This window comes from Hibiscus syriacus, unplaced genomic scaffold (assembly GCF_006381635.1).
Source record: "Hibiscus syriacus cultivar Baekdansim isolate YM2019G1 unplaced genomic scaffold, ASM638163v2 tig00110321_pilon, whole genome shotgun sequence".
In the NCBI taxonomy this organism is placed as follows: domain Eukaryota; kingdom Viridiplantae; phylum Streptophyta; class Magnoliopsida; order Malvales; family Malvaceae; genus Hibiscus; species Hibiscus syriacus.
This window is the reverse complement of record NW_024062680.1, coordinates 1,002,734-1,029,147: the sequence shown is the minus strand read 5'-3', so window position 1 is coordinate 1,029,147 and position 26,414 is coordinate 1,002,734. Positions and strand designations below refer to the sequence as shown.

The window sequence follows — 26,414 nt, the reverse complement described above, 5'->3', positions numbered from 1 at the left end:
ACTAAAATTTCAAAAGTAACAAAATGGTTAATAAAACATCAAAAAAATCATTAAACAATGATTTTGTATCTAATTTATTAAAAAAAGTTTCTATTTTTCCCCAAAATTTCCCAATTTATTTATATATACTTTTTAAATTCAGCGTGTTACGTTAATAATCTATTAAAGTTCTAACGACAGTTAATTGTCAGTGATCACGTCTTAGTTAAATAAAAACAAAAATGACCAAATATTATATTTTTTAAATTCAATAAAGAGAAGTATACAAAACCTAAACGACAGTGATCAATCCTCTAATTTACCATTTATTATTTTACAACACACATAATTTATTCCGTTCGCAATTGAATTTAAACAGAATATTTTATTTGTGGAAACATACAATTATTAAAATTTTGACTTCATAAAAAAATGGCATTTGTTTTATTCCTTTACTAGCATAGGCCGGGACCAAACCACAGTAGGTGGGGGCCAGCCTACCCGATATTTTTGTACAATAACACTTGGTTGTGTTTAAATCACTATTAAAAAACATTTTTTATTTTAATCATCAAATCATTTTTCGGTAAAAACAAATAACATTATTTGTCTTTGTCCATTAAAAATTATGATGACATGAAACTAACATAATAATTTCTTAAAAAATATTCACATTATTTTCTCTCATTAGAAGTTAACATGTTATTTTTAATATTTTTATTTGACTATTATAACAACGACACATGACACAATCATATACAGATAACACATCACAACATCATATACACTCAATTTTAATCATACTTTTATTTCGGTTATATGGTGAAGTATTAGACCCATTTTGTATGAATTATCAATTTAATCAATTTAAGTTATATCTTGACGTAATTTTTAAGTTACGGAGATAAACATTTAATAAAGTTCTATTCTAATTCAGGACGATGCGTTAGACCTTTATGCAGGAGGGCTATGTTTGAGTATCCTCTCTTGATAAAAAAAATTTAATGTTAGTGATGTTTTAGTAAAAAAGATAAATTGACGAAAAATATGAATAAGAGAAAAAAATAATTACTATTGTTGTAATGTAATCAATTGTGAATGTCTTTGAGAAATAAAAGAAAAATCCACGTGGAGGAACCCTTCCCACGTAGCATGGGAAGAAAGGTCATAAAAAAAGCGGACAAGTTTTGGCTGATTTTTCCCTTTGCGGCTTCTCCAAACCACACTTTTTTAATCCGTAAACTGTCACTCTCACTCCGATACTCTCTCTAATCCCCACAACATAACTGCAAGTATAATAACGGATTCGCAAAGTCCCCCTCGTACTCGCCGCCAACAACTCCTCATTAACAGAACAATGGTGAAACTCGTAACTGAAAAACCAGCCTCTGAGAGATCCGATGCACAGTTTAAGGGTGTTCGGAAAAGGAAATGGGGAAAATGGGTGTCCGAAATCAGACTACCCAACAGTCGCGAAAGGATTTGGTTGGGGTCTTACGATACCGCCGAGAAAGCGGCGCGTGCTTTTGACGCTGCTGCTTCTTGCTTACGTGGTCATTCGGCGAAGTTCAACTTTCCCGATACCCCCCCGAATATCGCTCGCGGTAGGTCTTTAACCCCTTCTGAAATTCAAGTTGCTGCTGTTCAGTTTGCGAATTCGGAGCCTCCAACTCCAACGACCCATTCTGAGCACTCCAAGCCCACCAGCGGAACCGAGACGCTGTCAGTTTCGGATGCGAGAGTACCATTAGAGTGTGGGTTATCTATGGTCGGATCGTTCGAAGATGCTTTGACGATGAATTCGAGCGAGTACGATTTGAATTACGAGATATTCCCCACATTTGATGATCACGTTGTTGGGTCATCGGTGGCCAACATGAATGGTGAAGAAGATCATGCTGATAAGAGAGTGCAATTGGAGTGTGAGTTACCTATGGTCGAATCGTTTAAAGATGTTTTGACGATGAATTCGAATGATTACAATTTGGATTATAAGATATTCCCTGAATTTTATGATCTCACAGGCGACGTTGTTGGTTCATCGGCGGCCAACATCAGTGGTGAAGAGGATGATGCTGATGGGATTTTAGTTTCAGAATCTTTTCTTTGGAATTTCTAGAACATGTGAGCTTAACCTGGGCAGTTTAATAATAGAGCATTGGGGCAGGGCTCGATTTTTGTACAATCATCCTTTGGTGCTCGTTCGTATAATGATTGTATTATAATTTGTATAATTCGAATATTATACTATGTATACCTAAGAGGTTTAATAAGTCCATTGCTTTATTATCCTATTTTATTTTCACTTTCTTATTATTGTTCTATTGTTGGTCTTCTAATTTGAATTTTTACATTTAATAAAGAAACAGTTCATTAAAATTGTTGAAAAATTCTGTTGGTTATCGATATAAGAATATAGATTTTAATAATAACAAAAAAATCTTATGAAGATGGACTAGCATGTGAATTATCTTACGAAGATAAGTCATAGGTGTAATTTCACGTAAAGGGATTACTTACTTTACATGGGGAAAATGGATGGATCACACCATGCACATAGAGTTTTTTTTTCTAAGAAAAATAATATTTTATTTTGAATGATTATAAGATAATACTTTTTAAAATTTCTTAATTTATCGATTACCCCATAGAGTTATTCCAACTGTATTGATAGCAATATATAAAGGGAAGATGTATCTAAATATATAATTATAATATATTTAACGGATAAGTTAAGACTAAACACGCTTTTTTTAAAAAAAAAAATATTTGGTTAATTCGTATTTTGTAGTAAGATAGTACAATTTCTATAATTGTCGATAGACTAACAAAAATCACATGTTTTCTGTTGAAACGCTTGAAAGGTAGATTAAGTTCTATGTTAGTAAGATGGTACAATTTCATGATACGTCTACTTCAATCGTTTCTGATAAAAATCTTCAAATTTATTATGAAAATTCAATGAAAGTTCTAAAAGACACCTGTATGCTCTCTAACACGTCTTTTTCATTCATAAAAAAATAGATAATTAAAAAAGACAATTTCAACTTTAAAGAACATTTTTCAGTGTTGTCATTGATTTCGAGGGAAATCGGGAGGAATGCCTTTCGTTTGTAGAGTTTGCATATAACAACAGCTTTCAATCAAATATTTAGATACTTTTTTAGAACATTATATAATCGAATTCATTTATATTGGATAGAACACAAATGAGATTCTCTAATAGTAAACTCAAATTCAAATAATTATTACTTATTCTTAGTATAAAAATATAGTTTAAATATTATAAGCTAATAAATACTTTTTTAAGTAGAAATTTATAATAGTACAAAACTAAAAGATTTGGCGGTAAATATAAATAATCTTTCACCAAAGAATTTATCACATTTCGTTTTCGCCTTTCTTTTTCCACTCATTTTTAAACGCCGGTCGCATGGCCTTCCCTAAAGGTTTCACCGTCAACTAGTCTCACTCTTTTACCTTCCCATCGTAACCTAAAAAAATTGTGAGATTAAATGGTACAAAATATCAGGCCAAAACTTAACCATGGATTCAAGGGACAGTGATGAGTAAAAAGACAAAGTTTGGACTGTAACATCAAACATTGGAAATTAGATCAATAATAATGCCTTACCCGTTACTGTTTATATGGCTGCTCGTTGCTTCCACACAGGGATTTTGTCTTGTTTTTCAATCAAATTTGGAGGAAAATTTCAACAACTTTGACCTTTTATTATAAAAGCGACAAGAGTCTAGCTTTTTCGGCTCTTACCCGAGTGTTTGTATTTTAAATTTAATATATCGACACTGACAATAAATAATTCGGATTCGTAACTCGATTTTAGATAAATATAGCGTATATAATATGTAAATTTTATAAAATAATGTTAGGAAAATGATATATCTTTAAATATATAAATTTTATAAAATATATAAAAATTTACAAATTTTAGACTACTCTGCTGACTTCCCGGGAAAATATAAATAAAGAACAAGTCCCTTTGGTCGTAATCATGAAAATTATCAAGGAATCGGTAGTTCAAGTAAAACTTCAGACATGTTCACGTTACAGGAAACAGTCTGTAATTTACGTTATCCAGCAAGTGAATTTAATGATAAATTTCTCTTGTAGCAAGAACACTCCATGTTGGAGGGGATTGTTGAGGATTGGGGAGAGTGGTATACAAACTCAAAAATGATTTGCTTATAGGTGTTGAAGACAAGTGTTAGAATCAAGCTAGGAACGAGCAAAGTTTGTTCGTGTTCGTTTAGTTATTTTTGAAGATGCTTATTATTTGTTTAACGTCCGGTTAATATTTGACAACCAACTCCCTCTTTTTGCCTTTTTATTTGACTGCCAAAAAATGATAAAATTATATCATTAGTCTTAAAATTTTTAGACTTCATAGTTGAATTCTAAAATTTACCTTATATTTAATTTAGTCCCTACATTCATCAATATTTAAAATATAAAAAAAAAGGAAAAAAGGGAATAGAATAAACAAGCTTATAAAGCGACTCGATAAATAAATTTGTTTGTGAACATAAATGAACTGAACACACATAAGTTTGTGTTTGTTCGTTTATTTAATGAACATAAAAATTTTGTCCATCCTCATTTATTTAGTTGAACTGTTAACGATTTTTTAGAGTAGATGATTAAAAGCTCTAGTTGACACTTCTTCTCTCCTATGGTCCTATGGATTGTGAGTCTATTATATATTAGGAGCAAAATTCCCCTTCTCTCTAGGAATTGTTAAAAAGAACTAATTACAACAACTTTAGTCATTATTAAGAGTCTTAGTTGAGTTCTTTTAAAAAAATAGTGAGTTCGTATGCGCTAAAATGTAACCGAATCAATTTAAAAAAATCGTAAATTTGTATGCGTTAAAAAGTAATCTTATCAATTTAAGAGTCTTAGTTTAAATTTTGCTACAGTTTAATATATGTTTTGATGAGATAATTAACGTTAATAATTTGTTGACTTTTCACAATTTCTTAAATGGCAATTTTAATTGAAAAAGGATCGCAAAGGCAGGAGCTTTATATGCAAATAATATATAAAGTAGGCGTGGAGCAGCCGCCAGTAACAAAACACAGTAGCAGTAAAAAGCTGAAAAGGCAGCCTCATCCCGTTCATTTCATAAACCCCAGAATTCATTAAATATTCCCGTTTCAGGAAATTTTCAATCAATGGCGCCTGATTCTAAATCGATTGACGGAACTGCAGTCGACAACACTCTCCAAGCTATCTGCTACAAACGTGGTTCCCTTCAGTTGCTTGACCAGGTATAGTTTTTCATTCCTTTTTTTTCTTCTTTAGGTTTAAAGCTGAAGATCTTTCAGTTTTGATTGTTTCGAATTTCGATACCTTATTATAAGGAGCTTTATGGTCTGGGTTTCTTTTTAATTTACTTAACTGTTATGAGTTGTTGAACTTGAACAGATAAAACTCCCTTTGGAAACCGTGTACTTAGATATTCAAGGTTCAATTGATGGATGATAATGGATTAGTTCAGTTCTTCCTCTGGATTCTGTTTTTTTGAATTTCATTGGGATTAAAGATCTCAATTTGAATAAACTATTTGATGGTTTTTAGGAACGCAATTCGAGATATGGTGGTTCGAGGGGCGCCTGCTATGGCCACAGCGGCTGCCCTTTCACTGGCGGTTGAAATTGCCAACTTAATGGACTTTAAGGGGACATCTAAGGATGCTGCTTCTTTCCTCGAAACCAAATTAGAATATTGTCACAAGGTTTATATTTTACTTTTGTTATCTCCGGTCTTGGTTAGATTTTAGTCACTTACTATATGCAAAAGTGCATAGGGTAGACAATCGTTTTGTCGGGCTTAAATATTATTATTAATTATTATTATTATGATTATTAATATTATTATTGCTTTTGCAGGAAAGACAAGCAGCCAACCTTCATCCTTCATGCATGCACAATGGTCTCAAAATTCATTATATTATATGCCAACTGTGCCTCCTCATGCTACATCAAATGTCAGCAAGCACCAATCGGGCTACCTCAACCGATTCCATCAAGTTGCATTCACCAATGTCAAAATGGATTTCACCTAAACCATTGAAATAAAAAAGAAATCCCGAAAATTATGGGATTCAATCTACTCTTCCATACACCTAAACCCATCATCTTACCCAAAAGCAAGAAGAAAAAGGAAAGGGACAAGGGGATTCGGTGAGGATGGCAGCCATAAAGAAAGGAACGAGTAATCAGAAAAGGGGGAACCGATTCGAATCAGAAAAAAAGAGAACACAGAGAATATTGAGAGGAAGATTCGAACAAAGAAAAGAAAAATAAAACAAAAATATTTGAGGGGAAAGAGATCTTACCTCCTTTTGAAACCGATAAGCCCACGTCGCCAGTTTTTAAAATACCCCAGAGATAAAACTTAGATCTACGGATCTAAGAGGGGTTTTAGGTTAAACTAAAGTGAGATTCGAGTTGAGTGAGAAGAGAGGAATCTTTGGAGCCTTTTGGTCTCCTCCGGGAGCTGTACCCCGCCGTGTATCGCCATGGTTCCTCCGTTGGCCCCGTCGTTAGAGCGTCCGGCTACCGTGGCTTCCCTCTCTTCGTTGGAGAGAGTTGAGAAAGTTTCAGAGAACTCTCTCTCTCTCTTCGTTTATTTGAAAATAAACAAATGAGGGAAATGAGTGAATTAAGCCTCATTTTGGGCTTATATTATTCATGCAAAACGACGTCGTATGGTTGGGGGGCTTCTGCGTATTTTCATGTTAAGAATAAATGACACTTTTGATCCCTTCTTCTTTGTAAATGTACGGTTTAGTCATTAAATAAAATTATATTTATTTTATTTCGAGCTTTAATTTCACTATTTGTAATTTAGTCCTGTGTTTGTTTTGTCATTATTATTAATGTTAAAATTTAGTCATGGTATTTGCTATTTATTTCACTTTAGTCACTAAGTTAGTGAGATTTCTATTTTTATTGATTTTCTAATTTGGTTTTGGGATTTGTATATATTCCATTTTAGTCACTTGTTATACAGTTTATTTATTTTATTAGAGTCATGGCATTTATTTTCTTCAATTTTAGTCCTGCATGCTTATGGGTTTTATTAGTTTGATCCTCCATATTAAGTTAATAGATTGTTGTTTGTCATTTTGCTGGTGTTAGATTCTGGTCACTATGTTTGTGAATGTTTTATTTTGGTCCTGTATGGCTGCTCGTTTAAGTATTTGTATTTTTTGACTGATGATTTTATATAATGTTCATTTTGGCCATTCGTATTAGTCAGTATAAATTGGGTGATTTATGTTTTGAGACCTTAAATTTAATATAATTCGTATGTTTATTCTTATCTATAATTTGTTGTTTAAGGTTAAGTATTTATTTTATGTTCATAGTCCTTGTTGTTTTACTGTTTTAGAACTTTACTCATAATTGTATTGTGTCGTAGTATATATGTTGTTGTGAATATATATATATGTGTGTGCATATTATATTTATGTATTGATTTCTATTTAATGTATTTTTTATGTATAAATATTACATATATGAAGATATGTTTACTTTTAAAACTGTTTGATTAATAATTACGCAATTATATATTCATTTTAGTGTCCTTTATTCGAATATTTTCAAAAACTTGTATTTGTAGAACGGGCAGAGAAAGTATCACTTGATCGAAGTGATACATTCGACACGACGTTCGAACAAAATGAAACTTGAAATAAATCAATTTTAGTTTATTAATTTTTAATTCATTTTTATTTTACACCGAACAATGCAAGTTGTATTTAATTTTTCGCAACTGTCAATTTGCAATTTATCTTTGATATGCATCTTTTACATATTAGACGATTAAATATTCTTTAACAATGGAAAATGGTTAAAATAACTTTCTCGATAGAGGATTACAAATTTCAAGATTTTTTATCAAGTTAAAGGATTTTCTTTAACAAGTTAATTCGAAGTAAATTAATAAATGTTTGATAAATGGATCATAAATTAACTTTATATTCGATTCATAAATTTCACCATTACAACAACGTGTAAGCGATACAGTACCAATTTTGGGCGTTGTGGGGGTGCTAATCCTTCACCACGCGTAACCGACTCCCGAACCTATTTTAATCGAATCTTTGTAAACGTAGACCAGTTTTTTGTCTTAAAAATGGGTTTTCTTAATTTTTTTTAAAAGACGTTTTTAGGTATTCGACCTACCTAATCCAACAGGCGACTCTTATCCATTTTCATTCAATTAATCCAAAATCACTCATATTTTTCAAAATTTAAGTTATAACTGTTTTTAAACAATAAACAATTATTTTACCTTAAAAAAATAGTTATGACACATATCACTGTGGATTCAAGTATGATGTTGAATATGATCACATGTTCAACACGGATATGTTCATTTTTCAAATAGGTATTGGATATGAGCACATGTCCGACATGTATATATTCGATTTTTCAAATATTTTTTTATGTATTTGATACTTGGAGTGTCAAATCTTCGTGCCGAGGTTTGAAAAATGTGTGAGAGCAATATATTTTGCCTGTTTTTATAGATTGAAATTAGTTTCTCCCTTCTGTTTTCGAGGTATGGCTGATACTTTATTGTCTTTTTATGTCCTTTATTCAGCCGACCAACGGCAGTGAATCTTTCTGATGCTGCTATAAAGCTTAAGGACACTATATCGAAGGCTGCTTGTACCGCTACAGTGCCTGAGAATGTTTTCCTGGTCAGTTTTCATGTTTATTGACTTGTATCGATTTGGATTTGTTTTTGGATTTTTTAAGCACGTCTTATTTCGTTCTTGCTATATGTTTAGCTTTTCTCCATCTTTATAGGCTTATATAGAAGCTGCTGAAATCATGCTTGATGAAGATGTTGCTACAAACAAAGCAATTGGGGCTCATGGCGCTAGTTTTCTCCTGCAGCAATAAATTAATTCGAAGAGATTTTCGGTTTTAACCCACTGGAACACTGGAAGGTTTGTTAGTCATCTCCCTGCTGTTTCTTTTATTGTACTAATGTCTAAAGGTAAAGAAGCCATTGTAGTTCATATACATGGACACTAAATTGCCATATGATGGTTTTCTAACTGTTATTTACTGTATCTTGCAGTTTGCAACAGCTGGATATGGTACTGCTCTAGGTGTAATCCACGTCCTTCATGCTGAAGGAGTGTTAGAAAGGGCATATTGTACCGAAACTCGGCCCTTCAATTAGGTAACATTTGTATTGAACCTTATTGGGAATGTAATGGAAACTGACTTAAATATGTCCATACTAACCAGCATAAGGACATGTGTGCTGCAAATAACCGAACTAGTGTAAAAAATATCTTAAGTTCGTTAATGTGCTAAAATACCTTTTCTTAGTTTTCATATGATAAATAGATTTGCGATTAAGATCATGCTTTTGTTAAACCTGAATTGGCCACTGAGCTTTCTGATAATACTTTGAAGTAGAGGTGGGTATATGGGCTAAGGCCCGCTGGCTACCCGTTTAATCCACGGCCCGTACGGGTTTTAGACATAAAAAATTGAAGCTCGTTTAAATTGCGGGCTTTTTAGCCCGGACCGTTAAACCCGCGGGTTTAATGGGTATAACCGCGGGTAGCCCGCGAAGCCCACAATAGTCCGATTAATTTAAAATTTAGAAAATTTTAGAAAAAATAAACTCAAAGAATTTTATAGAAAAGAAAACAAATTACCTATAAATATGATGTTACTTATAACCATTGTAGTTCTTAAATTTATTAGGACATTTGTCATAATTCTACCGTTGTTTGATATTTTTTTTTTCATTTACAATGTATTAAATTATTCTTCATTTTAAAAAATAAAAGTTAAAAGATTTATATAATATTTTAGTTTTATAAAATTTACATCATTATCACTTTTGTATTTAAAGATTTTTTTTATTTAATTTCGACCTTTATTTTTTTCATGAAGTATGTTATCCATTTCGTTCTTTATTTATAAAAAGTCACGTGATATTCTAATAATATATCACATGACACGTAATATTTGGATTAAAAATAAGAAAGAAAAGTAAAAGAAAAATTGAAAACATACTTTTCAACTTTTAAAGGCTTTTACAAAAGAAAAATTGTTAGATTTGTATAATGTTTGACTTTGTTGAATTTTTCTGTTTGAATCTATGCTTGCAGACATTTTTGTGTCTTCATATTATAGCCTTGAATAATAGTGTTTTATAAAAGTATAATGTGGTTATTTTTTTATTTGTTTTTCAATTTGGTGATATAAGTGAATATTATTTTTTTTTAATTTTAGTTTAAGTAATTATATCGTTATATATATTAATGATTAAAAAATTTAAAAAAAATATTATTTTATAATCATTTCCGGCTATTTAAAATAAAATTTAAATATTATTTATTATTTTGACGGTGCTATCTTCCTTTTCAAGTTACTGGATCATTTTTAAAGGTGTGGCAAGTTAGAACATTATTTTTTATTGCATTTAAAGCATTTAAAATTATTTTTATTTAGCGGGCCGCGTGCCTTAAAATTCAAAATCGTTTATGATTGCGGACTTTTAAACCGTTCCGTTTAAGCCCGCACAGTCAAAACTCACGGACTAAACGAGCGGGTAGCCCGTATACCCACCTCTACATTGAAGCCCCTTTACTACAAGCTGTTATTCACAATCTATGTTTTCTCTCATATATTTGGCTCGGACTGTAGGGATCCAGACTCACGGCTTTCGAGCTGGTGCATGAAAAGATACCTGCTACTCTAATAGCAGATTCTGCTGCAGCTGCTCTAATGAAAGAAGGTCGTGTCAGTGCTGTTATTATCGGAGAGGACCGTGTGGCTGCAAATGGTACTCCATGGCTGTTAATGATGCATTTCACTTGGATTCTGTGATGAAGTAAATATAACCGAACACATTGAATTGAATTGCAGGTGACACTGCTGACTAAATTGGAACATATAGCCTTGCTTTATGTGCAATGTATCATGGTATTCCATTTTACGTTGCGGCACCGGTTACTTCGATTGATTTGTTACTTTCTTCTGGGAATGAAATTGTTATTGAGGAAAGATCAGCAAAGGAGTTATTGCACTCACGGGGAGGACTGGGTGAGCAAGTGGCTGCTTCGGGGATCTCAGTCTTGAACCCGGCTTTTGATGTCACCCCCGCCAATCTAATAGCCGGTATCGTAACAGAAAAGATCTCGCCTTCTCTCCCTCTCTCTGTTTTTGGAATTACAACTATTTCATCTGGCATTTGTAGTTACATTCTGTTGATAAGCTGTTAATATTAAGCAGGGTGTGATTACAAAGAATGAAATGAAGGATGGTTTTGACATCAAAGGTTTCATAGAGAAGGCGACGGGAAAATCTACGGTGTGAAGTTGGCATCTCTAGCTATACATTTTAACACTTGAATAAAATTTAAATAATTCATACTGTGCTTTTAAGGTTGTATTTTAATAAAATTTCAGTGTTGTATCTGCTTGCGGGGTTTAAATTTTACCCTTCAAATACATACTGTAACCTTGAATATCAGCTGGCTGTGCCTTGTAGGGAATGCAAAATGGAATCAAATTTCACTGGAAAATTTATTAATTATTTTTTAATTTAATTAATGAAATATTTATTAACTTGAATCTTTATAATTTCATTTATCTATTAAAAAAAGTTAATTCAATGTTTTAATTTATGGAATGATTACACTTCAATGGAATATATTATTGTTAAATCGAAATTCATTGAAACTAAATCAACATCGAAGACGGTCAATTTTCAAATTTAGGGGCTGTTTGTTTACTTCAAAATGATTAAGCGCTAAATAATTCAAATGTTAAATGATTAAGCGCTAAATGATTCAAATATTAAATGATTCAGAGACTCTGTATGAATTAGCTCTGAATGTGACATGCTGTTTGATAATGGCTCAGCACTGAATCATTCAGATGTGCGAAACAAACGCACTGAATGCTGAACGGTTCAGCATTCAATGCTGAATGATTCCATTAAGAGGTAAACAAACAACCCCTTATTCAAGTTTCATAGGCAGAAAAGAAAATTTAAAAATAAAATTAAGAGAAGGGCATTTTGGGAAATAGGCAAGTTTTCTTCTTCAACGAGTGCGAGTTAACTCGGAAGTCATAAATCTCTAGGAGAAAAAATAGCTCTCTCTTAGCTTATCAATTTGTTGAATTTGAATCATCAAAACAAGAGAGAAAAGATGAGCCGAGGAAGTGGAGGCGGCTACGATCGCCATATCACAATCTTCTCTCCCAAAGGTCGTCTTTTCCAAGTCGGTATGTGTATTCACTCTGTTATTCTTCAAGAACTTCATTATGGTTATTTGTTTCAATATTTTGATTTTGGAATAAATTGAGCAGAGTATGCGTTTAAGGCATTGAAAGCAGCTGAAATCACATCCATTGGTGTTCAAGAAAAAGATTCCGTCTGCGTTGTGTTGGAGTTGAAAATCAAATATTGTTTTTCAACAATATTTGGTTTTTCAACAATATTTGGCAACCATCGTGAATTCAAAAGCAAATGGGGCGACTAAATGGAACAGCTGTAGGAAACTTTTGTTGAAAATATGCAAGGGATAATCACACATTTAGTCATTATACTTTAGGGTATTTTCAAAGATTAGTCTATAAGCTTCAACTATAAATATCATAGCTCATTTAGCTTCAAAATCATCCCAAATCCCTAAATCATTCTAGCTCTCTTTCAAGTGTTTTTGTAAACACCTGTAAATTTTCTCCCTTTAGTTAAAGATATGCAGCAGTCCGGAGACGTAGGCATAATTGGTTGAACTCTGTTATCAATTTCGGGTATTATTTTTTCGCATTCTTACTAATCTGGTTATAGAGAAATTACTCGTTCTCGTTTTAATTCCCAATAACTAGTATCATGAGCTTTTGGTTGTGAATTTTGTCAATTTTGCTGCGAGGTTACTATTCACATGAATAGTGAATTTTGTGAATAGTAAAATTTGGTCGGCGATACGAGCTTGTCGACGGAGGTGTTCTAATACACGGTGGTTCGCATAAATTGTCAGAAACGATCCAAAGAAGCCAGATTCGAGTGGGAGCGATGGCTGCAAACGAAAGGAATGTGAAAATTGAAAAGTTTGATGGTGCAAACTTTGGTTTTTGGAAGATGCAGATTGAAGATTTTCTGTACTAGAAAAATCTATATCAACATCTCTCAGGAAAGCAACCAGAGGGCATGAAGAATGAAGACTGAGCTCTTCTCGATAGACAAACCCTCGGAGTTATCCGACTGACGTTGTCCCGAAATGTTGCTTTCAACATAGCAAAGGAAAAGACCACGGCGGGTCTTATGGCGGCTCTCTCCAGTATGTATGAGAAGCCATCAACCTCAAACAAAGTTCATTTGATGAGATGATTATTCAATTTGCAGATGACGGAAGGGGCATCAGTGGCTCAACACCTAAATGAACTCAACACAATCACAACCCAATTGAGTTCCGTGGAAATTGAATTCGATGATGAAGTTTGAGCTTTAATTCTCTTATCATCTCTACCAGACAGTTGGAATACTACTGTTACAACAGTCAGCAGCTCGTCGGGAAACAACAAATTGAAATTCAACGATGTTCGGGATCTGGTATTGAGTGAAGAAATTCGACGGAGAGAATCGGGTGAAGCATCAACCTCCTCAGCCTTGCACACGAAGTCTAGAGAGAGAACTTCATAAAGAAATTCAAATCGTGGCAGATCGAAATCCAGAAGGGGAAAATCAAGAACGAGAAAGAAAAATTTTACATGTTATAAATGTGGCAAGAAGGGTCACTTTAAAAGAGATTGCCGAGCACTGAAGAAAGATACCGGCGCACAGGAATCTGCCAACATGACAGAGGAGATAGGTAATGTAATGATTCTAAGCGTCAACAGTCCGATTGAATCATGGATCTTGGATTCAGGGGCATCTTTCCACTCCACCCCATGCCAAGAAATCATGGAGAACTATGTCAGTGGTGATTTTGGGAAGGTTCTTCTAGTTGATGATGAAACCTTGATGATCGTCGGAAAAGGAGACATTCTATTAAAGTTACCAAACCAGACCACCTGGAAACTGAAAGGAGTGAGACATATTCCTGGTCTCAAAAGAAATTTGATTTCTGTAGGACAACTTGATGGAGAAGGATATAGCACAACCTTTTCAGGCTGTGAATGGAAGATTACCAAAGGAGCACTCATCATTGCTCGTGGTAAGAAGACTGATACTCTCTATGTAACCTCAAATTTAGAGAATATCATTGCAGCCACAGATGCTGATGAAAAATCAAACCTATAGCACCAAAGGCTTGGCCATATGAGCGAGAAAGGGATAAAGACACTTTTGTCAAAAGGGAAGCTGCCGGATCTAAAGAATGTAGATGTCGGACTATGTGAAGATTGCATCTTTGGCAAACAAAAGAAAGTCAGTTTTGCAAAGATTGGCAAGACACCCAAGGCAGAAAAATTAAAGTTGGTTCATACTGATGTATGGGGACCATCTCAAGTTACATCTCTTGCAGGCTCATTATATTATGTCACTTTCATCGATGATTCAACAAGGAAGGTGTGAGTTTATTTTTTGAAGAAGAAATCAAAAGTCTTTGATACCTTCAGAAAATGAAAAGTCATGGTGGAAAATGAGACTGGTTTGAAAGTCAAACGGTTGAGGTCTGACAATGGAGGAGAGTATAGAAACAGTAGATTCAGAGATTTCTACGCAAATAATGGGATCAAGATGGAGACAACAGTTCCCATGACACCGCAACAGAATGGCGTAGCAGAGCGCATGAATATAACTCTGAATGAACGTGCCAGAAGCATGAGGATACATGTCGGATTGCCCAAATTTCTATGGGTTGAAGCTATCAACACTGTAACTTACCTGATCAACCGTGGGCCCTCAGTTCTCTTGAATGGCGGAATACCATAGGAAGTTTGGAGCAAGAAACAAATAAACCTTTCACACTTAAGAGTGTTTGGTTGTATTTTTTATGTACACATAGACTCTGCTAAAAGAAGTAAACTTGATGCTAAGTCCAACAAATGTGCCTTTGTTGGTTATGGCGGTGATGAGTTCGATTACCGGTTTTGGGACTATCAAAATAGGAAGATCATTAGAAGCAGATATGTCATTTTCAATGAGAATGTGATGTACAAAGATAGGTCAACCATAGAATCAAGTAGCTCCAATACCGAAGCTGAAACAAAGGAATTTGCTGAGTTTGAGGAGATTTCTGGAAATGATGTTCAGATCAATCCTGAAGTAGTTCAAGAAGAACCAGACACACCGGAACTAAGACACTCCTCTAGAATTCCTAAACCAACCCAGCGTTATTTGCCTTCTTTGCACTACTTGTTGCTGACTGACAATGGTGAACCATAGTGCTATGATGAAGCAATGCAGGTGGAGGATTTAGTCAAGTAAGAGTCTTCCATGAAAGATGAGATGGACTCGCTTATGTCAAATCAGACGTGGGAATTAGCTGAATTACCACCAGGCAAGAAAGCGCTCCATAACAAGTGGATTTACAGGATCAAAGAAGAGCACGATGGGAGAAAACGCTACAAAGCAAGATTGGTTGTCAAAGGTTTTCAGCAAAAAGAAGGTATTGACTACAATGAAATTTTCTCTCCAGTCGTAAAACTGTCTACAATCAGACTGGTGTTGAAAATTGTAGTTGCAGAGAATTTACATCTTGAGCAGTTAGATGTGAAGACAACTTTCCTTCATGGTGATTTGGAGGAAGAAATCTATATGAGGCAATTAAAAGGCTTCATAGAAGCAGACAAGAAAAACCTGGTATGCAGGTTGAAAGAAGAGCTTGTATGGTTTAAAACAAGCTCCAAGACAGTGGTACAAGAAGTTCGATAGTTTCATGAGTAGTAATGGTTTTACCAGATGCCAAGTAGATCATTGTTGCTACATCAAGAGGTTCGACAACATCTTTATTATTTTATTATTGTACGTTGATGACATGCTCGTTGCAGGCTCAAATATGTAAGAGATTATACACTTGAAGCAAAAATTATCGAAGTAGTTTGCTATGAAGGATCTGGGCGCTGCAAAGCAGATTCTTGGGATGAGGATCAAGAGAAACACAAAGTCGGGGACTTTGATGTTATCACAGTCTGAGTACATCAACAAAGTACTCTCCAGGTTCAACATGCAAGATGTTTAACCAATAAGTAAACCTTTAGGTGTTCATTTTAGACTCTCCAAAGAACAATCACCAAAGATGGAGGAAGAACGTGCACACATGGTGAATGTGCCGTATGCCTCAACAATTGGAAGTCTGATGTATGCCATGGTTTGTACCAGACCAGATATTGCTCATGCAGTGGGAGCTGTTAGCAGGTACATGAATAATCCGGACAAGGTACACTGGGAAGCATTCAAATGGATCGTCAGATATTTGTGTGGTACTACAAAAAAAGCACTTTGTTTCAAAGGTGGAGCTACGATACTGACAGGTTGTGTAGATGCTGACTTAGCCAAAAATGTTGACATCAGAAGGAGCACTACAGGGTATATCTATACTCTAGGAGGTACTGCAGTGAGTTGGGTTTCTCAACTACAGAAGATAGTTGCTCTCTCCACAACTGAAGCAGAATATGTCGCTGTTACGGAAGCCAGCAAAGAGATGGTTTGGCTCCAAAGTTTCTTGGAAGAGTTAGGCAAGAAACAAGAAAACAATGTCTTGTATTGCGATAGTCAAAGTGTTATTCATCTAGCAAAGAATCCGTCTTTTCATTCCAGGACGAAGCACATACAATTGATATATCATTTTATTCGGTCTCTTCTGGAATATGGTATTTTGAAGCTTGAAAAGATTAGTGGAACTCAAAATCTAGAAGACATGTTAACAAAGACGGTGACCACATGCATGCTAGAATAACAAGACTAGAAATGCTACTGCATTGATCGAAGTGTGAAGACAAATTAAAATCAGTCTTCAAGTGGGAGATTGTTGGAGTTGAAAAGTCAAATATTGTTTTTCAACAATATTTGGCAGCCATCGTGAATTCAAAAGCAAATGGGGTGACTAAATGGGACGGTTGTAGCAAACTTTTGTTGAAAATATGCAAGGGATAATCACACATTTAGTCATTATACTTTAGGGTATTTTCAAAGATTAGTCCTTAAGCTTCAACTATAAATACCCTAGCTCATTTAACTTCAAAATCATCCCAAATCCCCAAATCATTCTAGCTCTCTCTCAAGAGTTTTTGTAAACACCTGTAAATTTTATCCCTTTAGTCAAAGATCTACAGCAGTCCGGAGACGTAGGCATAATAGGCTGAACTCCGTTATCAATTTCGGTTATTATTTTTCCGCTTTTATTTCACATTCTCACTAATCTGGTTATAGGGAAAATTACTCGTTCTCGTTTTAATTCCCAACACGTTGTTACCCAGAAGAAAGTTCTCGTCCGTACTATCCCTTCTATATTTCTTTTACATCTTTATTTTCGGGATTAATGTGATTTTAAGGGTTTTATTCGATTTGAGTATTTAATTTGAATAGTGCTATACAGGACAAGCTATTGGATCAGACTAGTGTCTCTCATCTATTCCCTGTTACCAAGTTCCTTGGATTATTGGCTGCTGGCATGACAGGTTTATTATTGCTAAATACCATTTGTTTGTTAAATATTTATCTTAGATATTATTTGTTCGAATTGGCAAGATTATTTTTTTGGGAATCAGGGATTTGGGGTTGTTAGGGATTCTAGGTTATAATGATATATCTCTTTTCACACTGATAATAATTGGCATTTCCACTATTCAGCTGATGCAAGGACCTTGGTCCAACAAGTAAGGAATGAAGCAGCTGAGTTTCAGTTCAGATATGGATATGAGATGTCTGTGGATGTATTGTCCAAATGTTATGGTTCCTTGTATCATATTCTGTTGAACTTGGCAATGTTTAGTTGTTTTCCAATTTTTGGTTGTTGTATTCTCTGTACATCTCATCTAGATAATGTTTGAACAAGCTTAGCGACTTCAAGATATCAGTCATTTGGATAGACACTGGTTATAGATTTTTGCGCTTGAACTTTTTCTACCAGATATTTGAAAAATATTAAGACCCTTCTCTTTTTAACATCAAAGTTGGAGCCATTGTCGTCCTTATTTACTGGTTCATTGATATAGTCTTGGTTCCAAAAATTAATACATTCAACCAGCCACATTTTAAATATTATTTTGAATTCCTTATTGGAAATTGATTTTCTTTTATATTTATGGTTCTTTGCATTTTGATGATCATACATCTAATTTAGCCTAGCATGCTTTATTGGTATAGGATTGCAGACAAATCACAGGTTTATACTCAACATGCTTATATGAGACCTCTTGGAGTTGGTAAATCTATGACTTCTTCAACATCCTACAACTATAATTCTGTTTTTAATTTTTTTTTTCTATCTGTATTTTTTCCATGGGAGATTTGCAATTTTTGAGTTGTTAACACACATGCAAGCAGATATATGCTTATGTGTATTCCCGGTGACTTACTCTGCTATTCTGTTTCGTTTTATGTGAAGTTGCTATGGTTTTGGGTATTGATGAAGAAAAGGGACCCCAACTCTACAAGTGTGATCCAGCAGGCCATTTTTATGGTCACAAGGTAGTTTGCAAGTTAATTTTATTGCACATCAAGTTTGGATTCTTGATTTTAGTTCTAAATGCCTGGATTCCAGAAGCCATATATTATTACTATGGTTATGATTCATAACTGTTTTTCTCTACTAGTTCTCTCTGACTATATTATATACGAAAATTTTGTTTTTGTTGAGAGTGTAGTACAAGAGGCAACCACAATAATTTGTTTAAATTTCAGTTGGTTTAAGGTTTGCATTGTGCATCTAGATTGAATTTTTGACTGATGTTCTGCAGGCAACCAGTGCTGGATCGAAAGAACAAGAGGCAATTAATATCTTTGTATATGGAAAAGGAAGTTGTTAAAGGCCACAGGTTTAACATTTGACAAAACTCTCGCATTTGTCTATTGTTTCCTATTCCTACTATTGTACAGACTTCTATTTCGGCTCTGCAATCTGTTCTTGAAGAGGATTTCAAGGCTACTGAGATAGAGGTATAACGAGTCAGCCAATCATCTTAGTTGTTAGTGATTTTATTGCTATGTCGAGTCTGCAACTATCTAAATGTGTGAATGGATTATATATCTTTCGCGTATTCTCACTCTAATCCAATTGCTTTTGTTTCTCTAATATAATTACGTACATATAACCACAGTCATTGTGGAAACTGAAATTATTCTTGTTTACCCTCTTTCCGGACCGGGGTTGACAATAATCCTTTGATTTTCGGCAGGTGGGAGTGGTGAAAGCTGATAATCCAGTTTTCCAAGTGTTGTCAACCGAGGAAATTGATGAACATTTGACAGCAATTAGTGAGCGTGACTAGCAAGCATGGACTAACATTGTGCTTTTCATTGATCATTATGTTTGGGAGAGAATACAAAAAAGGGTTCGTAGTTTCAAACTTTGTTCTCCTAATACTGCTTGAATTAAAGTTCATGTTATTTCTGGAATTTGAGTTTCATGTTAATTGTGGATCACTCATCAAAACCAAAAAAAGAGTCATTGTGAATAATTCTTTTGGAGATTTTATTAGCCATCTGCATCTATATCTATGCAATGACTTCCCATATCTGTTTCTCTCTCCTGGTCCTTGGCATCTTGCTGCGAATTCATTTGAGTGGCAATTTTCCTACGAAGTCAGTGTTGAGACTACCCAAGTAAAGATGGTCCTCGAACTCCACAGCAGATGTCACAAACGTTATAACTGTTCCATTAGGATCATCGAACCTCTCGAGTATGTTGCCATCAGCCGCCACATTGATCACTGTAGCCTTTCTCTTCTCTCCACCCACAACAAGTTCTATGAGTTTAGGGAAATTCGATATAATCCGTTTCAATGCCTTGGAGGTGTGCACCAGCTCCGTCCCCTCAGGAACCAACTGCACCAAAAATGCGATACAATCCATTTCAATGGCGTGTTCTTCGTTGTTAAACTTTAAGATATCAGTGTTTTTGAGTACCTGGAGTAGTGCAATCCAGAAGGAACCGTCTGGAGCTAAGTTGATGTTATCAGGTCCTCCCGGAAGGTTTTCGATGAAAATCTCTGTTTTCCCTTTACTCTCACCTTTCAACCAATATTTCAGGCACCTGAATCTATAGATGTGTGTAAAACGAAGGTCAAACATGACAACATACATGGAAATTGTGGCACAGTGGCAATGACGATTTGAATGTCTTACCTCATTGTTTCACAAACAAGAAGAAAATCTTCGTCTTTGGAGAGTGCAACACCGTTGGCAAAATAGAGGGCATCTAACAGAATCGAGGTCTGCTCCGTCGATGGGTCATATTTAAGAAGTTGGCCGTAAGGTTTGGCCTCCAGCAAGTCGAGATGCCAGTTATGGAGTTGAAATTTGGTGCTTGCTACACTGAAATATATACTGCCATCCGATGCTTCGATCACATCATCTGCAAACCTGATCAAAATTAACAACGTACAACATTAGAACTAGTAAAATATGCATCAACAAGAATTGATTTGAACATTTGCCTGATTTCAGATCCATGGACATGTGATGCAAGAACTCTTACACCATCATCTGTGAACTTAAGCAAACCCTGAAAATTTAACATGACAAAGTTCATTTTATAAAACCATGCATGGTTTCAAAGTAATTTATGTGGAAATATATTTTTAATTTACCGCTTTGCAATCGCAAACAATCAGGCCACCTCGTTTAGCTGTTGCAATTCCAAGCACAGTATTGCTTTCCAGTTTCATCCAATCCTCCCACGAACCATTCCGATGCAATCTTCTAATCCACCCGTCTCTGGTGGCGGTATACAGAGTACCCTTTTCATCCACTGCAACATCCTCCGGACCAATCAATAACCCTTCTCCAAGCTTAATCACTTTCTGAAACGAAACGAAACGAAACAAACTAAACATGTATATACATCAAGTGCAAACCTTGTAAAGACAAAAATCGTGGTGGTGGTCGTTCAAAATGTGATATAGTGTTACCTGTAACTGGCTGTTTGATGGAGGGACTGAAACCGAAGAAGATGGCAATGGCAGTTGGAGTATCTCTGGAGATATCGGCGAGAAGAAGATGATTTGGAGTACAAAGGCTATTACAAGAACTAAGAGAAGGACCCAACAATGTTTGATGAAAGCCATGGAAACTGGAAGTTATTGCAGCTCCAGACAGGAAGGTTTTTGTGTGGTGGAGACTGGAGAGAAGCCTCGGAGTACAGTCTTTATAGATAATGTTACGTAAACCGTAAATTATTCCTCTGATTGGATTAGTCTTTTTGAACTTTTTGTTGGCAATTTTTTTTGAGTTGGGCACACTCCTTTTAGTAGAAATTATTTTACCCTCACCACAGTATTTATGACCTCAATCAATTAAAAATCACCCATCTCATTTTTCTTCTCCTATATTATCCATCCACTTATAATTAATTTTCAAATAATCGTTAATTTTTCATATTTACATGAAAAATGTGAAGTTTCATAATAGAAAAAATAGAAAATAGAGTGGTTGATTCTTATTGGTTGGGATCATAATCAAAGTTTGATTATTACTGTTTGAACACATCAAGTGCAAACCCTCTCCCAACAGAGGGCTCATATAATAATTTTTTCATCTTTTCAGGTGTTAGCAAGACAAGAGAGTGATGAACACACAGATCGGTCTTGGTTTTCACAAAATAAACAGCTTGAGAAGAAGACTTGCGTAAAACTGTAAAGAATCAAAGTAGATATCTTTTAAGAATCCAGTATTTTGGCATCTAAAGAACTGCTACATTTTTTATTACATTATTATTGTTTGAACACAATCGAGGCATGTTTTTTTTTTTTTGTTGTCCTCGTGGTTCCAAGGTTTTATCTTAACTAATCCGGACCGACCCACGTCGCACAGGGATGAGTCTCTCAACAGAAATTTTCTAAATACATAAAGACTCAAACTCGAAATTTTACTTATGTGATACTAAATTGTTTATCAGTTGAACCAACTCATGTTGGCGAGGCATGTTTTAAATGTCTCATAGGAAGTAAATGCTTCCATGTCTTAATATGATTGCTACAGCAGCTTATGACACTTTGCTGCTTGTCTTAATCGTGCATAAGTTAGAAGGAAAAGATTTGGCAGAAAAGAATCTTACAACATGTGAACTTGTATGAAAACTGGGTAGCCTTTTTCTGTGGTGGTTTCTGGGTCGAATTTCATCAGAAAAACGGGATATATATATGAACGGCGGCATATCAAAGAAGATGATGACAGAAAAAGAACCTGCAAGGAAAACTCCTAGAAACAAAGATAACCCCTCCACTTTCCTTTCCTTTAATTTTTTTAATATCTTCATGGTGAAGTTATCCACGGGAGAATCAGGAAAATTTCATTTCTTCTTTTATGTTAAGATTACTTGGAATGCTTTTATATATTTTATTTGGGAAGAGATAAATAGAAGAAAATTTGGAAATTTATATAGAAATGATGAGGAATTAATTGGTTGTATTGAGGAAATTGTGCAGGTGAAACTAACTAGGGGGACTATATCAGGGAATGTATAACGAGAGATTATAGGTTTTGGTTTGGTTGATTTGTTGATTGTTGCAGCTTGCTGCTTTTGTTTTTTTGGATTTAGTACATACATTTTATCCCAAAATAAATGTCACGGCTCGAAAGCCCAAAATTTGTTCTGGATTGTTTGAACACAAGGGCTATCGAACTCAATGTGATTACTTGATTGCTCACCCTGAGTGTAATCCTGGGGGTGTTTTCAACTACACCAAGTTCTTCTATTGTAGCTGTCAAGATTTTAGCTTCTTGGGGTTCAGAGTGTTGGCTATATGGCTCGTTGCATTGTTTTATTTATTGGCAAACACTGCGGTGGATTACTTCCGCTGTTCTTTGGAAAAGCTTTCGAGTTTATTGAAGATGTTGCCGGTGTTACATTGTTACCACTAGGGAACGGTGCTCCCAACCTATTTGCGAGCATCGCTGCATTTTCGGGTAAGAATTCAGGTGAAGTGGGGATTAATAGCGTGTTAGGAGGGGCTTTGTTTGTGACTTGTGTTGTTGTTGGGATTATTTCTCTTTGTATAGCTGATAAAAGGGTTCAAATTGATAGGAATTCATTTGTTAGGGACATTGGTTTCTACCAAAGAGAAATTCAGCAAAGGGTTCAAATTGATAGGAATTCACTTTAACAGACAACAAAGGATCAACAAGAGGTTTAATTTGGAGTATGTATAACCTTTGTTGCCTGTTAAAGTGGGCTCATCTTCTAGTGAAGATGAGGAGGGGGATTCCATCTATGCCTCGCTGCTCAAATCTAACTCCAAAAACGACATACAGTATCTATTCACTAAATCCGATCATCCCGGTTTTTGCTTCCCATGGGTTTTCGGAGGATTTATTATGAGTATAGTCTGGTCTTACATGATCGCGAGAGAGTTCGTCGTGTTGTTTGTGGCATTAGGTGTGATCTTTTGTATCAAACCATCGATCCTTGGTCTAACCGTATTGGCATGGGGAAACTCGATGGGTGATCTGATGCCAGACATTGCCCTCGTAATGAACGGCGGGGATAGCGTACAAATTGCCTTGTCGGGGTGCTATGCTGGACCGATGTTGCCCCGGAACGATATGCGGCCGAACAAGACATTGAGGATTGGCTATCTACTTGATATTTGTCACAGTTTAGGTGAGTACATCTGTTGACGAAAACGGGTAAAGAAAACAAAAGAACACGAGAATTTTACGAGGTTCGACAATATGCTTACGTCATCGGTGTCTAGGCGGCGCTAGAAGTTTTATTCAATGATATTTTAGGTCTAGGTTACATCTCTATTTATAATAGAAAACTCTGGTACATAATTACAAAATCAATCATGTACCGTACTGCGGGGGCGCAGCCCTGCACCCCCAACCCACATAATTCGTAACCACACAACGAGACTTTCTTTGTAAGGACAGTTGATGTTCATTTCGTTCACTCCGCTCCACCTCCTATCCTCTTTACTGGTATATTTATGAGTCATACCTAACAACATCCCTTGTGTTTTAGCCATAGGTGTAGGTTGAAAAAAGCTATGGCCTTTAATATAATAAAAGATGACAGACAAGACAGCTTGTGGCATGTGCCCATTTTATTTCCTTTTCCCCATTGAAGACTTTGATTCCAAGCTTGGTGTATCCTACAAAGGGCATGATGGTAAATCAAAACTCCATTATTGGAGCTAGATAGTTTCATTGGAGATCAGAGTTTCCGACCAAACCAAAGTCGAACTATCAAAATCTTAAACATTTTTGGGTTGGATGCATATGACTTTATATTGGGGAAAAGATGTGACTCTGCTCATTGATTCCTGGAAAACCGATTCATGGCCGAGTTATCTCCCCACTCTACTCGCTTGTTTCATCTTCTCTTCGTTTTATCAGTACATGGAAGACCGTCGCCTCCGTTTCGGATCCCTCGCTTCTTCCACCCCATCCCTACCTTCCTCCGTCGCCGTTCCTCTCATCCCCAGGTACCGACGCTCCGCTGAATTCGTGACGGCCGTGCTATTCGGAGTCAACTCCGCAATTGGGTATCTCCTGATGTTGGCTATCGTGTCGTTCAACGGGGGCGTTTTACTGGCCGTCGTTTCGGGGCTGGCCGTGGGTTACTTGATTTTCAGGTTCACCCATGAGGATCCCGAGGTGATCGAAAACGCTTGCGCTTGACCCTTTTCCTTTTTCTTAAAGCATTTTTTCTCTGTATAATTTACACGTATTTCCTGTACGAATCATGACGTTCATGAAATGAATTATTTCATCTTTTTAATTCCTAAATCCTTTGATTTTGTTGAGGAAATCTAAAATGAAGATCCGTTTGATTGAAAGGAAGCAAAGGAATGAAGCGTAATACTGTCATCACGTTGCTTTTTCCTTTCTTTTTTCTGCAATTAAAGGTGAGATGGAAAGATGAAGGCATAATGTAGTAAAATAATTTTAATGTTTGGTGTCAAATTTGTTCGTATTATTTTTTTGAATATTTGACCAAACGTTTAGTTTTAGGTCAAAAACAATCAATAGTAGATAAAAATTATTAGTCAATTGACAGTCGACGATTGATTCTTACGAGACACGCAAAAGAAAAGTTAAGTGGATGTCCTGCTCATGGTGATTGATGACGTAATTTTTTTAAATTAATATTTATTATTCATATTTAATTAATTATGATCAATTATAGAATGACACATGTTAATTGATTTTTGGTTAATGAAACTAATTATGAAATGTGATGCATGGTAAATGACTTGAATCTAGGTTTAAAGGATGAAATGAAATTCTCTTTGCCACCAAACCAAGCCTACTTACTTGATTACTTAATGAAACAAAACCTATTTAATAAATGATTCAGTGTGAACTTAATGAAAAAAAAAACTAAAACATGTGGTGTTATTCTCCTTTTCTAATAATAAACGTGATTTTTTTCGAACCTATAATCTCAGATAGTGACAAGGTTCATTTTCTGATTGGTAAGAATTAATTAAATATAAATAAATTTTTTTTTTTTTAAATATGACGTGGCAGTGCCACGTCATTAATCACCATGAGCTGGACATCCACGTCAATTTTCCTTTCAAGTGTGTGTCCCGTCAACAATAGGCGTCGGTTTCCATCCATTGTTAATTGTTTTTGACTCAAATATAAACATTGAGTGATCAAATGTTTAAAAAAAATAGGGAAACCCTGTTTAGTATTTTATTGCATTATGCCAAAGATGAAGACGACAACCTTTGCTTTGTTTTGTAACATGAAAGGTTAAAACCTATTTACGTGGAATTCCCATTTTTATTACAGGTTTCATGTCAATCTGAAGCTACATTTTGGGCTTCAATTAAACCCAAACAAGCTTTGATCTAATGAGGCTGGTGTTGTCTCGTCATTATTGGAGTTTTCTGAGTCAAGGAAACCCTGTTTAGTATTTACACTGTCTAAAAAGCAATAGGTCTAATCTTTAAAGTACCCAAGCAAGAAGTGCAGGCCAAACCGTTGGGCTTATCGAATAGATCAACAAATACCCAGAAGAAAATACGAAAGCTTCATATTATAAAAACACAAATCAATTATTAACTAATGTGATATAAGATTTGGGTATTATTAAAGGAGAGGCTTAAATACATGATTACCCTCAACTATACAGTCAGTACTGAATTATTCTCTAAAATATTTTTCGGAGTATTTTGTCCATTAAAATTTAAATTATTACTTCATTTGTCTTAATAGTTAACTATCTTTAAAAATAGTAAATTACATATTTAGCTACTCAATTATTCTTAACTTTTTTTTTGTCACTCAAATATTTTTTTCCT

At 35.0% G+C, this 26,414-nt stretch overlaps 3 protein-coding genes and 3 pseudogenes across 3 annotated transcripts; 5 read left to right on the top strand and 1 right to left on the bottom strand.

The window, feature by feature from the left end:
- The first annotated feature begins 1,336 nt into the window (after window positions 1-1,336).
- LOC120117878 (ethylene-responsive transcription factor ERF017-like) lies at window positions 1,337-2,112 on the top strand. The gene is made up of 2 exons (XM_039138057.1): window positions 1,337-1,731; window positions 1,888-2,112. The coding sequence occupies exons 1-2, from the start codon at window positions 1,337-1,339 to the stop codon at window positions 2,096-2,098; spliced, it is 606 nt and encodes a 201-aa protein (XP_038993988.1). The 3' UTR covers window positions 2,099-2,112.
- A 2,970-nt stretch (window positions 2,113-5,082) lies between these two features.
- On the top strand, window positions 5,083-6,078 carry LOC120117804 (methylthioribose-1-phosphate isomerase-like). The gene is made up of 4 exons (XM_039138010.1): window positions 5,083-5,268; window positions 5,426-5,481; window positions 5,579-5,735; window positions 5,890-6,078. Exons 1-4 carry the CDS (start codon window positions 5,173-5,175, stop codon window positions 6,076-6,078), a joined length of 498 nt encoding a protein of 165 aa, XP_038993941.1. The 5' UTR covers window positions 5,083-5,172.
- A 2,928-nt stretch (window positions 6,079-9,006) lies between these two features.
- Window positions 9,007-11,419, top strand: LOC120117803 (annotated as a pseudogene).
- A 4,334-nt stretch (window positions 11,420-15,753) lies between these two features.
- On the top strand, window positions 15,754-19,602 carry LOC120117802 (annotated as a pseudogene).
- A 66-nt stretch (window positions 19,603-19,668) lies between these two features.
- Window positions 19,669-21,288, bottom strand: LOC120117649 (protein STRICTOSIDINE SYNTHASE-LIKE 4-like). Its single transcript, XM_039137892.1, has 6 exons — window positions 21,069-21,288; window positions 20,748-20,960; window positions 20,595-20,662; window positions 20,284-20,520; window positions 20,065-20,197; window positions 19,669-19,983 (listed from the first exon to the last, which is right to left on the bottom strand). The coding sequence occupies exons 1-6, from the start codon at window positions 21,222-21,224 to the stop codon at window positions 19,714-19,716; spliced, it is 1,077 nt and encodes a 358-aa protein (XP_038993823.1). The 5' UTR covers window positions 21,225-21,288; the 3' UTR covers window positions 19,669-19,713.
- An 836-nt stretch (window positions 21,289-22,124) lies between these two features.
- LOC120117801 lies at window positions 22,125-24,780 on the top strand (annotated as a pseudogene).
- The last annotated feature ends 1,634 nt before the right edge of the window (window positions 24,781-26,414 follow it).